A 14,588-nucleotide genomic window follows, 5' to 3' on the forward strand; every position below is an offset into this window, starting at 1 on the left:
TGTGGTATATATACCGTATCAACGTGGTATAGAAGTGTATCAATCTAGTATAAAAGTGTATCAGTGCAGTATCAAAGTGTATCAATGTAGTATAAAAGTGTATCAATTGGGTATAGAGACTGCATGTAACCGACAGGCCAAATGGCTAAAAAGCGGAATTAAATTGGACCGACTAGCTCCAATTGTCCAACTTTTAAAATTGCTGGCCATTTCTTTTCAAAATGGCCAGCCCATGTCCTTTTCCCACAAAAAAATTCAGCCCAAATCTGGACCAACTTTCAGCTCTGAGAGTTCTCAATCGTACAAACAAACAAACAAAAGCCCATAACTATCGGCCCAAAAATTGTAATCGGGTCGGGTGCTAATATACGTGCTCCTCTATAAATATCTCTCAACAACTTCTGTTTTCCTCATTTATTTCCCGTTTCCCCCTTTTTTTTTCTTTTTCTTCTTTTTTTCCTTTTCTCGTCGGAGACCTTCCTTATCTCACCGTGAGTTTACCGGAAAACAGATCACGCCGGTAATTACATCTCCGATCTCGAAGTAGTAGCTGAGAAAATGCTGAATCAGAGGCTGAAACAAGAACAACAAGCAGCCTTGATGCAGCAAGCTCTTCTTCAGCAGCAGTCCATTTATCACCCTGGCTTAATAGCTGCTCCTCAGGTTCGTTATCGGTTACGTTGAATTTTGCACTTTCATCGTTTAATTTTGGATAATTTTTTCGTATTTTACTTAGCTTAACGTTTCACGTTTTAGCTTTCTAGGTTTTGTTTCTGTCGGGTTAGTGTGTATTTGAGGTCAAATAAATTTTTGGTACTTTTTATGTTGTGCAGTTCATTGTATTATTTTCCACTTTGTCGTATATTTTTTGTTAACTTGTTCGTATTTTATTAGTTTAATGTTGATTGTTTTAGCTCTCTAGGTTTTGTTTCGGTCGATCAATCGTTATTTAGGTCAAATAATTTTGTGGTACTTTTTATGTGGTGCAGTTCATTGTATTATTTTCCACTTCATCGTATATTTTTGGTTAATTTGTTTGTATTTTATTTAACTCTATGTTGATTGTTTTAGCTAGCTCTATCTAGGTTTGTTTCTGTCGGATTAATCAATATTTTGAGGTCAATTTTTTTTTTTTGGTTACTTTTATGTGGTGTAATTCATTGTATTTCTTGGCTAAAATAAGCTTGAAGCGGCCCCTTTTCTCTTTCTTGAACTTATGGTGTTTTTTTGACATGATAGGAACTTAGGGTTTGGGATGTATGATGTGTATTGCTAAAATAACTTAAAAGATACTTTTAACATTGTGTGATATTGTGCGCTTTGGGCTAAATTCTATTTTTCCTCCCCACAAAATACCTCACATTAGTATGAGTGCCCAAGTAGCTTGTTTTTTATTTTGTACTTCCTATGTGACTTTGCTTGCACACACCAACAATCTCCTCTTGAGCTGAGTTCCATATCACCCATCACCATTCATGGGCTAATTTGATAATTTAATGTTGCCATTAGAGCCTGACCTACTCTTAGGGTAGGGGATCATGGGCATCCGGTAATATATGTATATACCTTAAATAGGCTATATATTTCTGTATTTACACCCCTAGAAGCAAAGATAAAGTGGTTCAGCCGGTTGATTTTGGGGTGCATCAATGGACATTTAGTAACTCACTTGGGTTCGCTTGCCACTTTTAACATTTTTCTAAATTTTAATTTTTTGACATTCTAGTAATTGAAGTCCTTTTATTCTTTTTCGGTTGTTCTTTTCTTTAATTTGTTGAGATTCACCCTAAACTTTGTAGTAATTAATTGATATGTCTGTTATTTGAAGAAAAAAATTAATATGTTTATATCAAAAATAGCAATGCACCCAACATTTTCAATTCCTGCGTCCGCCTATGTTTTCATCTACATCAATGGAATTGCTACCTAAAGTCGCTATATTTTTTTTCGTATGCGGCTTTAAAGCTACGGGTAAAGGTAGCAATCCGACATGTTAATGAGTAAAGGCGCTAAGTCGGGTTCTATGCTATCTTCGTACTTGTATAGCGGAACTATTGGTTTTGAACTTCCGATACCCGTATGTTGGAAAAACCAAATACTACAAGAATGTACGTAGAGCAACAATAGAAGAAATACTCAAGTCTGGACTTACCAAACTATTTGAACCTATAGAAATCAAACAAAACAAGCACACAAATGGTATTTGGGCAAACAAGTATATCAACCAACAAAAAAAAGGCTAAAGAAAAATAAATCAAATGTACGAGGCACCATGATTTACCTGGAAAACATCTTCACATAAAACCAAATCTCGGCTAAATCAATCAATAAGCTTTACAAAAGTTCTCTAAATAGGTCACAAAAGAAGTGCCAAACCAAGAGGAACAATGTATACAAGATTGCACCAAAATTAGAGAAGAAAAGGAGAGCAATCATCCAATCTGCACCGTTCAGTTGGGAAATGTAGTTTGAAGGGGACAACTTGAGCAGAAGATTTTTGGAGAAAAAGAACACAATTTTGTCTAAGCAAAACCCTTAAAAACCTCTGCAACTCTTTTCTATCTCCCTTGTATATTTTCAAATCTAAAAATGCCTTATTTATACTCTTTGACGTTTGGGGCATTTAGGGCAAATAGGCTAGGTCCTAAAGGCAATCCACATATTCGGCAGGGTCGGGATGGGAGAAATGTTGGGTCTTTGGATTTTTATACCTACTTCACTTTTACGAGGAAAAATACAGTTTAAGAAATTCAAGTTCATGTCCAAACTAAATTTCAACTTCAAGTCAACACCATTTCAGAACATCGATGTCATGATTTGGAATCATGTCCAAGCTAACCCTTAGAGATTTTGTTTTGTTGATTAATTTGGAGTTTTGTGGATTGAGGTACCATGTTTTTTACTTCACTTGAAGACGTTTTCCATGTAAATCTCATGCATTTGATTTATTTTCGGTTCGCCGTATTTTTGAGCTGGTTGATATACTTGTTGTCCAGATACCATTTGTGTTTGAGTTGTTTGTCTTATCTTGGGTCAAATAATTTGGGAAGTTTAGACTTGGGTATTCAGTCATTGTGCTCATTTTTGTAATGCTTTTTTTTTTTTTTTTTAAATAACCATGGTTTTCGGGCCAACTTGGTGCACCTCGACTAATTCCACGGGATACCTGTCACCTCCCACCGGCAACAATTACCGAGTAACTTTGTCCACCAAGGCTAGAACAGATGGGAAGAAATCACGTAATGTTTTGACTCTGTGGGGAATTGGACCTGAGTCCTCGTGGTGCTCAACCCTCTTCATTGAATCACTAGGCCACACCCTTGAGTGCTTTGTAGTGCTTGTTTTTCCCAATACAATGTTTTTCTAAAATCTTTATAGAAGTTTTTTCTTCAATTTTTCGTTTTATGAAAATCCATTTGCTTCAGGTTCCAATAGAGTTGATCTTCTTCGAAGCTTTAGTGCACTGGGCTGCTCTTTTATTTTTTTCTTTAAAAAATTATCTTATAGTTCTAAATGTTTACCCTCATAGCTTTTATTACACTTTGATATTTTATGATAACTTAATAAGGGTCAACTTATCATCTGTAGTCATTTATAACTCATTAGTATGCACATATCCTTATTTTTTCCAACTTAGCAAATATGGGTTGTCCTCAATATTTTTGTTGAGCAGGTTGGTCTTGATCAAAGCTTAGCTTCTTGGGATATAGAATTTATGTATTTTATTGCGTCTGAAGTTGTTTTCATTTGGAGTTGCATGTAGCGTAGTTCAAGGATACTTTTGAGTTGGGGAGCTATCCTTCTTTATCGTCTTGTTAGTGAAGTATGAAGGGAATGCATCATCAGAGTGGGTCATGAGTTGGTCTGAACTGACTTTTACCAAACAACTCATTAACCTTTTTTTCAATTTAAGAATGAAGCTAACAAGGAGAAAGGGGGGAAGGGGAGTTTGTTTTTGGGAACTGCTGTATATTTGAGAGTAACTATCAACCAAGACTGAAGAAAAGATAAAACATCTTTTACTTGAAAAAACCTTTATTTCCTGGGGTTTCTTGTGGGATACACTTGGTATCTTCTTGTATTTATATCCTGGCGTTTCTGTGATGGAGTTTGTATATTATTTATTTAACCCACCTTCTATTTTATTTGTACGCATTTTGATGCAGATACCAAGTGGAAATCTTCCTCCTGGGTTTGATCCAAATACTTGCCGCAGCGTGTGAGTGTTATTTTGGACTATTAATTGTTTGTCTTCTTGATTACCTGTCTTGATACATAATGTCGGTCATGACTTTGGCAATAAGTTAATGTTCTTACAATTGTGATTTAAATACTGGAGGACGTTCTTATATAGATCCAATAATTTTTCCTTTTTTTTTTTTTCCGTTTTCAAAAATTCTAGTTTTCATATTTCTGAGAAAATGCAGGTATATTGGGAATATTCACCCACAGGTGTCTGAAACTCTTCTTCATGAACTTTTTTCATGTACTGGTCCTGTTGAAGGGTGCAAACTTGTAAGAAAGGACAAGGTACATCTTTTCTCCTCGTGCAACTTGCCAACATTTTCTATGGCTACTGTTTAATATGTTCTATAGTTTTTTTCCCTTTCTTGTCCTTGTGTTCTCTAGGCATTTTTCTATCATATGGCTTTATAATTGATTTAGCTTTGTCTCGTGCAGTCATCTTATGGTTTTGTTCATTACTATGACCGTAGATCTGCTGAACTTGCTATTGTTACTCAAAATGGAAGGCACCTGTAAGTTGGCTCACTAGCTGTGTGTTTTGCTTTAGGATTTTTTTCCTTTTTACCGAGGTTCATGCCCTTTGTTTTCAGGTTTGGGCAGCCTATTAAAGTTAACTGGGCATATGCCAGTGGACAGAGGGAGGATACTTCAAGTATGTTCAGTTCCTGTTTTTAGTTTAAGTGCAATTTGTGACTTTGCATCAAGTCCATTATGTTGCGTAGGAGTTAATTTGTGTAGGAATTATTTTCTTTTTCTTCTTTTAGGTCATTTCAATGTATTTGTTGGCGATCTGAGCCCAGAAGTTACTGATGCCATGTTGTTTGCTTGCTTCTCTGTTTACCCTAGTTGCTCGTAAGTACCTTTTCCTCCTAGAAGGTGCTCTGTCAGGATCAATATATGTATATATAACACTCTAGGAAGTGTCAAATACCCCAACACCAAAAAATAATGCTGTACTTAAATGTGTATATCCAGTAGCTAATTATCCCTTCCAATTGATAGTGATGCTAGGGTAATGTGGGATCAGCAGACTGCGCGTTCTAGAGGTTTTGGATTTGTTTCTTTCCGGAACCAACAGGTATCCTGTTTTTCTACCTTTAGTTTCAAACATCCCTCGGGTAATGCACGACTTTGTTTCCATTTAATCTCTGTTGTTCTTATCCAGGATGCCCAAAGTGCAATCAATGATTTAACTGGTAAGTTGCCGTAAAAGTTTTCTGCATTGAGTCAATTTATTTCTGATTGATGCACATGTCGGATTATTCCAAAGCAATTGAGAACCAGAAGGTTCTATTCCCTTTGTTTTTATGATGATCCTCTCCCAAATAGCTTATTGTTTGTGTTGTGTACTATAAGGGAAATGGCTTGGTAGTAGACAGATACGTTGTAACTGGGCTACGAAAGGTGCTAATGCAAATGACGAGCAGGGTTCAGAAGCCAGAAGTGTCGTGGAATTAACTAATGGATCAACAGGTGTGTACATTTTTTGAACGATAAAGATGAGTAGTCGAGTGCATTGCAGAGAATTATCCAGAACAAGCTGGTTTTTGGTTTTGTTTGGAAGGTTGCTGGATTCAAAGGGTTTAATTCTTCTTTTTCGATTCTGGCCTTCTTAATGGACGTCTCTTCTTGTCGCAGAAGATGGTAAAGATCCAGCAAACAGTGATGCTCCTGAGAACAACCCACAATTTACAACTGTTTATGTGGGTAATCTTGCTCCTGAGGTAAGATATTCTTCTGACACCCATTCTGTCTGTAAGGGCTCCAGTAAATTGTATGAATTTTAGGAGTATAAACCATATGGGTTCCTTGGCCTAGTCCTTGGTCAGGTCTTGAATTACCATTCTGCTTTTGGAAGGACTTAGTCCTTTTTAATTTCATTTGTTTCAGGCAACACAACTCGATCTCCATCGCCACTTTTATGCCATTGGTGCAGGAGTGATAGAGGAAGTTCGGGTTCAACGTGATAAAGGATTTGGTTTTGTGAGATACAGCACCCATGATGAGGCAGCTTTAGCAATTCAAATGGGAAACGCCCAATCAATTCTGTGTGGGAGACAGATTAAGGTACACCGTTCTACCTGATGGCAGCTTTTTCCAGTATTAAGCTTGCTTTGAAGCTCATGCTGTATTGAATTATGATATGCTTTTTAATATAGGATGATACTTATCAAGACAATATAATTATATCTTAGCTCTAGAAGTGTGTTGTAATCAATTCTATTGATCAAAACATTTAAGCTCAACTTTCTCATCTGTGCATTTCCAGTGTTCTTGGGGCAACAAACCAACACCACCTGGAACAGCTTCGAATCCTCTTCCACCACCAGCTGCAGCGCCATTTGGCCTGTCTGCCACTGATCTTTTGACTTATGAACGGCAGCTAGCTATGAGCAAGATGGCCGGTGTTCATGCCCTCATGCAACCTCAGGGTCAACATCCTCTGAAGCAAGCATCAATGGGAATGAGTGTTTCTGGAGCAAGCCAGGCTATATATGATGGTGGTTACCAGAATCTTGCTGCTCAGCAGCTCATGTATTATCAGTGATGTGCAGAAATTTGGATTGATCGACATTTCTTTGCCTTTCTTTAGGCTAGATGAGTTTTTATAAACCTCTAGGTTTTCTTATGTTATGCTTTTTAATTCAAGGCTTGGTAATGCGGTACTTACATGTATGAATATTATGAGGTGCACGTTTTGTGTCTTTGATTTAGTAGGGTGAGTGTTTGCTGTGTTTGTTCCGTTATTCTTGTTCATAGATTCTTCCTGCAGCAGTAGCACAGATTCTTCATGTGAGAGTTGCCTATTTCAAACTTTATAACTATTTTCCCCATCTTCGGTGTACTTAATTGAAATGGTTGTTTTATTGAAGTATGTTGAGGCAAATTTTGGTGATGCATCTGTTTCTGCATACATTACAGTTACAAGTATGGTTCTCTATCAAGTTTGTGCTTGGTATATATTATCAAAATAATATTATCCACTGACTAGATCATTGTATGGCCGTTTTGCCTAATGTTGTTGAAAATAGTCCAAAGGAAAAGCACGTACATCAGAACGGAGAAAAATGAAACGTTCTCTGCCTTGGGTTCTGGATGCGTCCCTGATGAGGGTACAACATTGATTGCCTGTGCTCCTTACATTTGTGCACTAAATATCTTTGTCGCTTAAGTTTTTGGTTTGGTGGTAAGAGCATAACGTGTGATAGTGTGAATTAGGTCTATGTCACGAGTTTAAACTTTGCAGTAAATAGAAGTTGCTATTTGAAGAGAAAATGAAGATCACATTTATCATTTCATCGAGCCTTGAATTGTGTCCACTATTTAAAGAAATTGTGTTCTGTAGCAGAGAGATTAGTTAACATAAATTAATGTTGAAGATTCAGATATTCGTCTGCGTTTGACTCTCATTCTACAGGATGAAACTACATTCTACAATGGAGCATTCCATTTCTTTTTCTGTTTTCACGTGGCTTCTGGTAATGTCGTCCACAGTGCAGCAGCCAGAAAGTGCCATTGTCAACTCAAGTTTGTTCTTGAGCATTTGAATAACCTGCTTTACCCCGCGCTCCCCCTTAGCTGCCAGGCCATAGACAACTGATCGACCAATCTGTAGGAGTATGTTTTAGATTAAGTAACGAGCAAATCCATGAAAGGAACAAGGTCGAGCTTAGAAACTGAATAAACAGCAGGTAAAACGTTTCAAATAAGTTCACCAGAACAGCTTTTGCGCCTAGTGCTAAGGCCTTGAATATGTCTGTTCCTCGCCTCACTCCTCCATCGAAAAATACTGGAACTTTACCTTGAACAGCAAGGACAACCTGAAATGGTGAAACCATTGAGATATGTGCATATAGTACACATGTATAAACATTTGAGTACGCTTGGACCTGTGATTCGACTTTGGATTTCAAACCCAAATTTGCTTAATCCAATCAAATACGAAGGATTAAACTTGTGAATTCGAAACTCATAGATGACTCCAATAACTAGCTTGATGTAAGGACCCTGTTGATCTTCCTGTGGAACTCAAACACGACAGGCAGTTGCATTCAACCATGTCCAGGGGTCCTTGCTATACATTTGATAGGTCATAAAACTTGAATATTTCTTCTGAAGTATGTTAATCTGTGATTTAATTTTTAGCAATCAAGATCACAAAGCTTCCTTTTTTTTCTTTTTCTTTCCAGAAGCTGTGAACGTAAAACTGAAAAGCCCATGGTAATCCATTTACATTGAGAGTTCTTTACTGACAACCTTTTGTGCTTAAATTGTTTACAACGGCTTAACATGTTTTATTCAGTGTGCTATGCCGAATATTACTGTTAAAAAGTCTAAAAAGCTACGCCAGTGAATTTACCAACATTTGTAAATATAACATCAAACATATCATCAAGATAGGGAATAACCTCTTCAAGAACAGAAATAGTAGCTGGAGCATAATCCAGTTGCCGAGCTCCATGGTTAGAGACAATAATGCCTGCAAATCCTGCTTCAATCGCTTTTATTGCTGCAAACGGAAGCACAGAAGCATAATCTTAACAAGCTCCCTTCTGCCACGTATGATTTGCAACTTAAAACCAACCTTTAGCTTTCATGATCATTTGCTTTGCATGTGTTCTTAGATGATCAGTGCAGAAAACTAAATTATGCAGACATAGAGGGTTCAGTAATAAATACCATCTTCAGAAGTCAGAACGCCTTTAATCAGAATCGGCAATTTGGTAATTGATTTTAACCATGCTATATCTTGCAAAGTTTTTGGATCATAGATGGTTCAAAAATAATGCAGTTGGATCATATTTGTATTAAGAAACGAGTCTGATTCTTCCATACTGTACTTAATAGCTCAACAATTTTGCTTATTTTGACATACGTTGATATCCTCAACCAAAATGTTTGTTTTCGAGGACCAAGAGTGAAAATCATCCTGTGTTCTAATGCGGTATTTACCTTCCAACAAAAAGAAGCATCAAAAGTTCCTGCAGCAAAAGCTTCAATATTTGAGCCCTTGTCCTGTTAGAGTTTTGTTAGTAGATCGATCAGTAAGCATGAGTTGCACCATTTCCTAGTTGATAGATCTATGATGACCAATGGAATTTCTGCATATTAAACTAATGAACAAGAACATGAAAGCGTATAAAGCAGCGGCACATAAATGAGTACCGAAGCATCATACATCATATTCAACAAACTCAAGTAGCAGACTGGTGCAGTCAAATATCCCACTGATGAGGACGTAATTTCAGGTGCAAACTAGGAAAAAAGGGGGGCAAAAAGAGAAGCAATACTTAGGGAAAAGCATGTGTCTGTTGTAACCAAATACATTATAATACACAGAAGTATCGTTTATCAAAGTCCAGCTTAGCAGCAAGTTTACAACTAGTGAAGTGATCAGCTCATTTGCAACTCAGAGCTGTATTTCTTGATGAAATCTTAGGTTCTAACTTCTACCTACTTGAGCAGCACAAGAAGTACAACTTCACAGCCAAAACTGACAATTGATGTGTAAAGCATGATCTAAGTGTTTGACACTAAGGAACTTTTATTTTACGAGTGATAGCATGTAATTCTGGCACGGAAGTTGTTGAAGCTAATACCTAGCGTCAACACTCTCACACCCAACAAATAGAAAGAGAAAAGGAATGAGTCATTCAGAAGGAAACTAGTTTTAGTAGGAAAAAAACAGCCAATTAGGGACATTTTAGTCTGAGAAAATAAATTTGTTTCCTAAAAGAGTTTCGATTCTCCTCTTTCAGTTTCACAAGTGATTTGTATCTTAATCCAGAATATATGGTTTTACTTACAGAAACATATTCAGTTGATATAAGACCTTCAAAGTTCTTCAACTGAGGTGCAACCATCCTGCAATTTGACACTTTTCTTTCTAGATCAACACAGGATTACCAAAACTACAAGAATTCTGAACGTTTCTTGAAGTGCTGAATGATGAAACTGATTTTTTCTAACCATACATGAAAGAAAAATGGCGAAAAAGGATTTTAGCTTCTTGAATGACATCAAAAATATATATAGCTTACTTATTCTTTATATCTGCCTCCCTTCTACCAAGCCTCGGAGTATCAGCAGTAAGAATAATAGCCCTAAATCCATTCTTCTCAGCTCTATGTACCATAAGTGCTGTTATATCCCTTCTTTTGTAAACCTATTGACAAAAGAAATATCACCTTCTGTACACAAAACCAGTAAAGATACATAGAGATCATGATGGTTAAGAAGAAATTTATGTATATTTGGAAAAAGCGAACAGCATTGCAGCTGGAAGCAACCTCCTCCACTGTGCAAGTTGACATGTATGACAGTCCCTATAACCAAGCGAACTCAGTATATCCACACGCTTGAACTGGAGATTTATCTGCTTTGGAAAAATATTACCATAATAACATCACATGCTGCAGCTCCTCTCGCAGTTGCAACTTCTCCTGGCATAAATACAACAGCTTTCTGGAATCAGAGCTACATAGGGTGCTAATTGATTTAATACAAACCTTCAGGATGCGCCAATTTATGCTTGGCCGTTGGGGCAACCATAATAGGAGCTGACGTCTTGTGACCTAGTATAGTAGTTGACATGTCTATTCTGCTCACATCTACAAGTATTCTTGGCCGAATACTGAGTTTCTGATAAGTTAGTGATAGCTATCTGTCTCTGGCTAACTCAACAGCGAGAAATTACAAACTTACATGATTCTATAAAGTGCTTCTACATTTTCTTTAAGGGTGTGCTGGTCCTCAGCCCCTCCAGTATAGTAGTCGTAGTACATCTTCGGAAGGGCTTGTCTAGCAAGCTCTTGGAATTCATTCACGTTAACTGGTTCCCCTGCCATTTAAGCCTCACCTGCAAAACATGAGCACTCATATGGTCCATTTCTCATTATAGAACTTTGATCTTCTCTGTCTATACAACAAAATGGTGTCTGAAACTTAAAGGTGGATCTTGATTGGCGGAGTCAAGGTTTTCACTAAGAACTAACACACAAAGAAGCTAAAGGGGGGTCAACATATTGACGCACGTAAATGGAAAATGAAGCTCAAGGAGCTAAGCTGTTATTATCAATTGACACAGAAAGAATAGAGACTGAGAAGAGAAATGAACTTGTTATTATCAATGAATGAATCTGTATACAAATGAGAGTATTTATAGACACAACTGAGAGTAATTGCCACTATGCTACAGTGACAGTAACTAACAGCTACAGTAATAACAGATTTTGTGAACAGTAAAGTAGTAAAGTAATGAAACAGTAAAAACTGTCTAGCCACTAATTAAAGTCCAAATCAACTCAAACTCGATTCTCTTGATCTCTTCGTCTATCTCGATCACTTGTATATCCAATACTTGTATAGCATATATTACACCTGTTGGGTTCATAGTAATGAAAGTGTGTTGAATGGAAAATGGAGAAATCAAGTGGAAGAGAAAAAAAATTGAGTTAACACCAAAAATGAAAGTGTACTCAATTTTGGCAAGTTTACTCTTTCTCCCACATTGGTGGAAGAAGAGAACTTGAGAGTGTTTATAATGAGAAACACTTACTCCACATGGCAAGAGAGGCAAGAAATAGATGATGCCTCGCGTCGTCGTCGCTCGCTCGCCTCGGCTTCGGCTTTGGATTTGACCTCCATTTATATAAATACACGCAGTAACAGTGTTTCAGAACTGATGTGTTTGTTTGAAATGATGTTACAGAAGGTTGCACTGTTTCAGATTGTTGCTTCTGTTACAAAAGATTGCACAGTTTCAGAAAGTTGCAACTCTTCAATGAAAGTACACATTGTTTCAGTGAACCAGTGCACTGTTTCAGAAAATTACTGCATTGTTTAAGTGAATAGACATGCATTTTCAGGAAGAGTCACACACCTCTAATATGAACCAATGCCATCTTTTCAAAGGGGTATCTAGTGGCTATATAAACCTGGTTTCATCCACAGGTTTATGAGATAGAAAATACAGAAATTTTCAGATTACAAAACATTCTTCTTGTCTTAAAAATACTCTAAGTGTGATCATTCAAATTGTGAGTGTGTTCGAAGAATCCGCCTATTTGAGGTACCGCTATCGTCGGATTGAAGGTCATTTTATCCTTAGAGGAAGATTCCATAACCTCGGGTACAGTGCGGGGAATTATTCCTTAAGGAAAATCCGTGAATTCGGATGACTTGGCCTTAATCATTTCTGTTTTATCTTTATATTCTGAAAAAATAAATATACCTCTTGGAAAGGTCATTTTGATCTTGTGTTGAGGGTATTTGATACTTCATTGTGTTCTTGTTCATACTTGAACTCGAGTTGAAGTTGTTGCAATATACAGATTCTGCATACCCAACTATATTGTGGAAATAACAATCTTAAGGAATAAACTTACAGAATCTGTATTGCTTGTTTTTAGAGATTAAAGCTTAGGCTTTCTACTCCGCTTGAATTTAACTAGTGATTAGAAGACATAAAATCTTCATCACAAGTTAAAATTCACTCGGTTGACGATTCGAAGTAATAAAAACTTCATCGTTAACTAGAAACAAGAATAAGAAGAGTTTAAAGTTATTTAACTTTATTAATAGTATTCTGAAAAATACTAATTTTCTGTCTTGTGGTGACAGGAAAAATGAGAACTGAAAGTCAAAAGATGGATGCGACAATGTCTATGGGGGCAAATAATATTGCCACATCAAGTCGCACAAATGCTCCACCAACGATGGCACCGGCGGAGAAGCCCGAAAAATTTTTTGGCATCGACTTCAAGCGGTGGCAATAATAGATGTTCTTTTATCTCACCACTTTATGTCTACAACGGTTCACTAGCGAAGACGCTCCCGAGGTGCCCGAGGGAACCTCAGACAAGGACTGCTTCGTTATTATAGAAGCTTGGAAACATTCGGATTTCCTTTGCAGGAACTATATTCTGAGTGGTCTCCAAGACGACCTCTATAATGTCTATAGTGGAACCAAGACATCAAAAGAACTGTGGGGGGCACTTGAACGGAAATATAAAACGAAAGATGTGGGAATTAAGAAATTCGTTGTTGCACGGTTCCTGGATTTCAAAATGATTGATAGCAAATCTGTTGTCTCTCAAGTACAAGAGTTGCAAGTCATCATACATGATCTCTTAGCAGAAGGTTTAATTGTGAATGATGCTTTTCAAGTAGCAGCAATAGTTGAGAAGCTACCACCTTTGTGGAAAGACTTCAAAAAATACTTAAAGCATAAGCGCAAGGAGATGGCCGTTGAAGATCTTATCGTCCGTCTTCGTATTGAAAAGGACAATAAAGCTGCCGAAAGAAGGTCAAAGGGAAATTCTACAATGAGTGGAGCACATATTGTAGAAGATGGCCAAAACAACTCAAAGAAAAGAAAGAAAGTTGAACATGGAAGCAATCAACCCAAGAAAAAGTTCAAGGAAAAATGCTTCAATTGTGGAAAAATTGGCCACAAGTCCACAGATTGTCGAGCCCCGAAGAAAGGCAAGAAAAAGGACCAAGCGAATATGATTGAGTCTAACAAAGAATATGATGATTTGTGTGCGATGTTCACAGAATGCAACTTGGTATCCGCGCGAATGGTGGATGAATTCAGGTGCCACAAGCCATGTTTGTGCAAACAAAGAGTTGTTCTCGTCATTTGCTTCGGCTCAAGCAGAAGAAATGCTTTACATGGCCAACTCTGCTACTGCTAAGGTGGAGGGAACAGGAAAAATTTGCCTAAAGATGACTTCCGGCAAGGTCTTGACACTGAACAATGTGTTATATGTTCCGGAGTTACGTAGGAATTTAATTTCTATTTCACTCCTAGATAAGAACAGATTCAAATGTGTAACCGTTTCTGAAAAAATTGTAGTGAGCAAAGGAGAAAGGTATGTAGGAAAAGGCTATCTCATGGAGGGCCTTTATAAGATGAATGTAATGACTGTTGAAATGAATAAAAGTTCGAATTCGTCTTATTTGCTTGGGTCTTATGATTTATGGCATGAACGTTTAGGCCATGTTAATTACAAAACGTTACGAAAACTGATTAACTTAGAAGTTTTGTCAAACTTTGAGTGCAATAAATCAAAATGTCAAACGTGTGTGGAATCGAAGTATGTAAAGCATCCTTATAAGTCCGTTGAAAGGAATTTGAATCCCTTAGACTTAATACACATTGACATTTGTGATATGAAGTCAACACCATCGCGTGGTGGGAAAAAGTATTTCATAACTTTTATTGACGATTGCACTAGATATTGTTATGTCTACTTGCTAAATAGTAAAGATGAAGCAATAGATGCGTTTGGGCAATATAAAACTGAAGTTGAAAATCAGTTAGACAAAAAGATCAAAAT

At 37.1% G+C, this 14,588-nt stretch overlaps 2 protein-coding genes across 3 annotated transcripts in view; one reads left to right on the top strand and one right to left on the bottom strand.

The window, feature by feature from the left end:
- Window positions 1-396: 396 nt before the first annotated feature.
- LOC107861680 (oligouridylate-binding protein 1B) lies at window positions 397-7,132 on the top strand. 2 transcript variants are annotated; one of them, XM_047408645.1, is made up of 12 exons: window positions 397-663; window positions 4,167-4,219; window positions 4,428-4,530; window positions 4,681-4,757; window positions 4,836-4,897; window positions 5,010-5,097; window positions 5,248-5,323; window positions 5,411-5,441; window positions 5,602-5,718; window positions 5,887-5,969; window positions 6,136-6,312; window positions 6,515-7,132. In XM_047408645.1, exons 1-12 carry the CDS (start codon window positions 559-561, stop codon window positions 6,791-6,793), a joined length of 1,251 nt encoding a protein of 416 aa, XP_047264601.1. In that variant the 5' UTR covers window positions 397-558; the 3' UTR covers window positions 6,794-7,132. The 2 variants fall into 2 exon arrangements, with proteins under 2 accessions (XP_047264601.1, XP_016562474.1); XM_016706988.2 differs by having other exon boundaries at window positions 398-663; window positions 5,884-5,969.
- A 376-nt stretch (window positions 7,133-7,508) lies between these two features.
- LOC107861682 (peroxisomal (S)-2-hydroxyacid oxidase GLO4) overlaps window positions 7,509-14,588 on the bottom strand; it is an 11,609-nt gene continuing 4,529 nt past the window's right edge. The window contains exons 4-15 of the mRNA XM_047408646.1: window positions 11,804-11,984; window positions 10,951-11,625; window positions 10,755-10,879; window positions 10,642-10,688; window positions 10,494-10,571; window positions 10,287-10,411; window positions 10,053-10,110; window positions 9,201-9,261; window positions 8,926-8,997; window positions 8,655-8,755; window positions 7,962-8,066; window positions 7,509-7,855 (exon numbers count right to left, since the gene is read on the bottom strand). Of these exons, the coding sequence (XP_047264602.1) occupies window positions 7,658-7,855; window positions 7,962-8,066; window positions 8,655-8,755; window positions 8,926-8,997; window positions 9,201-9,261; window positions 10,053-10,110; window positions 10,287-10,411; window positions 10,494-10,571; window positions 10,642-10,688; window positions 10,755-10,879; window positions 10,951-11,093 (1,113 nt within the window). The 5' untranslated portion in view covers window positions 11,094-11,625; window positions 11,804-11,984 and the 3' untranslated portion in view covers window positions 7,509-7,657. The remainder of the gene's footprint in view (window positions 7,856-7,961; window positions 8,067-8,654; window positions 8,756-8,925; window positions 8,998-9,200; window positions 9,262-10,052; window positions 10,111-10,286; window positions 10,412-10,493; window positions 10,572-10,641; window positions 10,689-10,754; window positions 10,880-10,950; window positions 11,626-11,803; window positions 11,985-14,588) is intronic.

The sequence above is a fragment of the Capsicum annuum genome, chromosome 3, assembly GCF_002878395.1.
Source record: "Capsicum annuum cultivar UCD-10X-F1 chromosome 3, UCD10Xv1.1, whole genome shotgun sequence".
NCBI classification, from domain to species: Eukaryota; Viridiplantae; Streptophyta; class Magnoliopsida; order Solanales; family Solanaceae; genus Capsicum; species Capsicum annuum.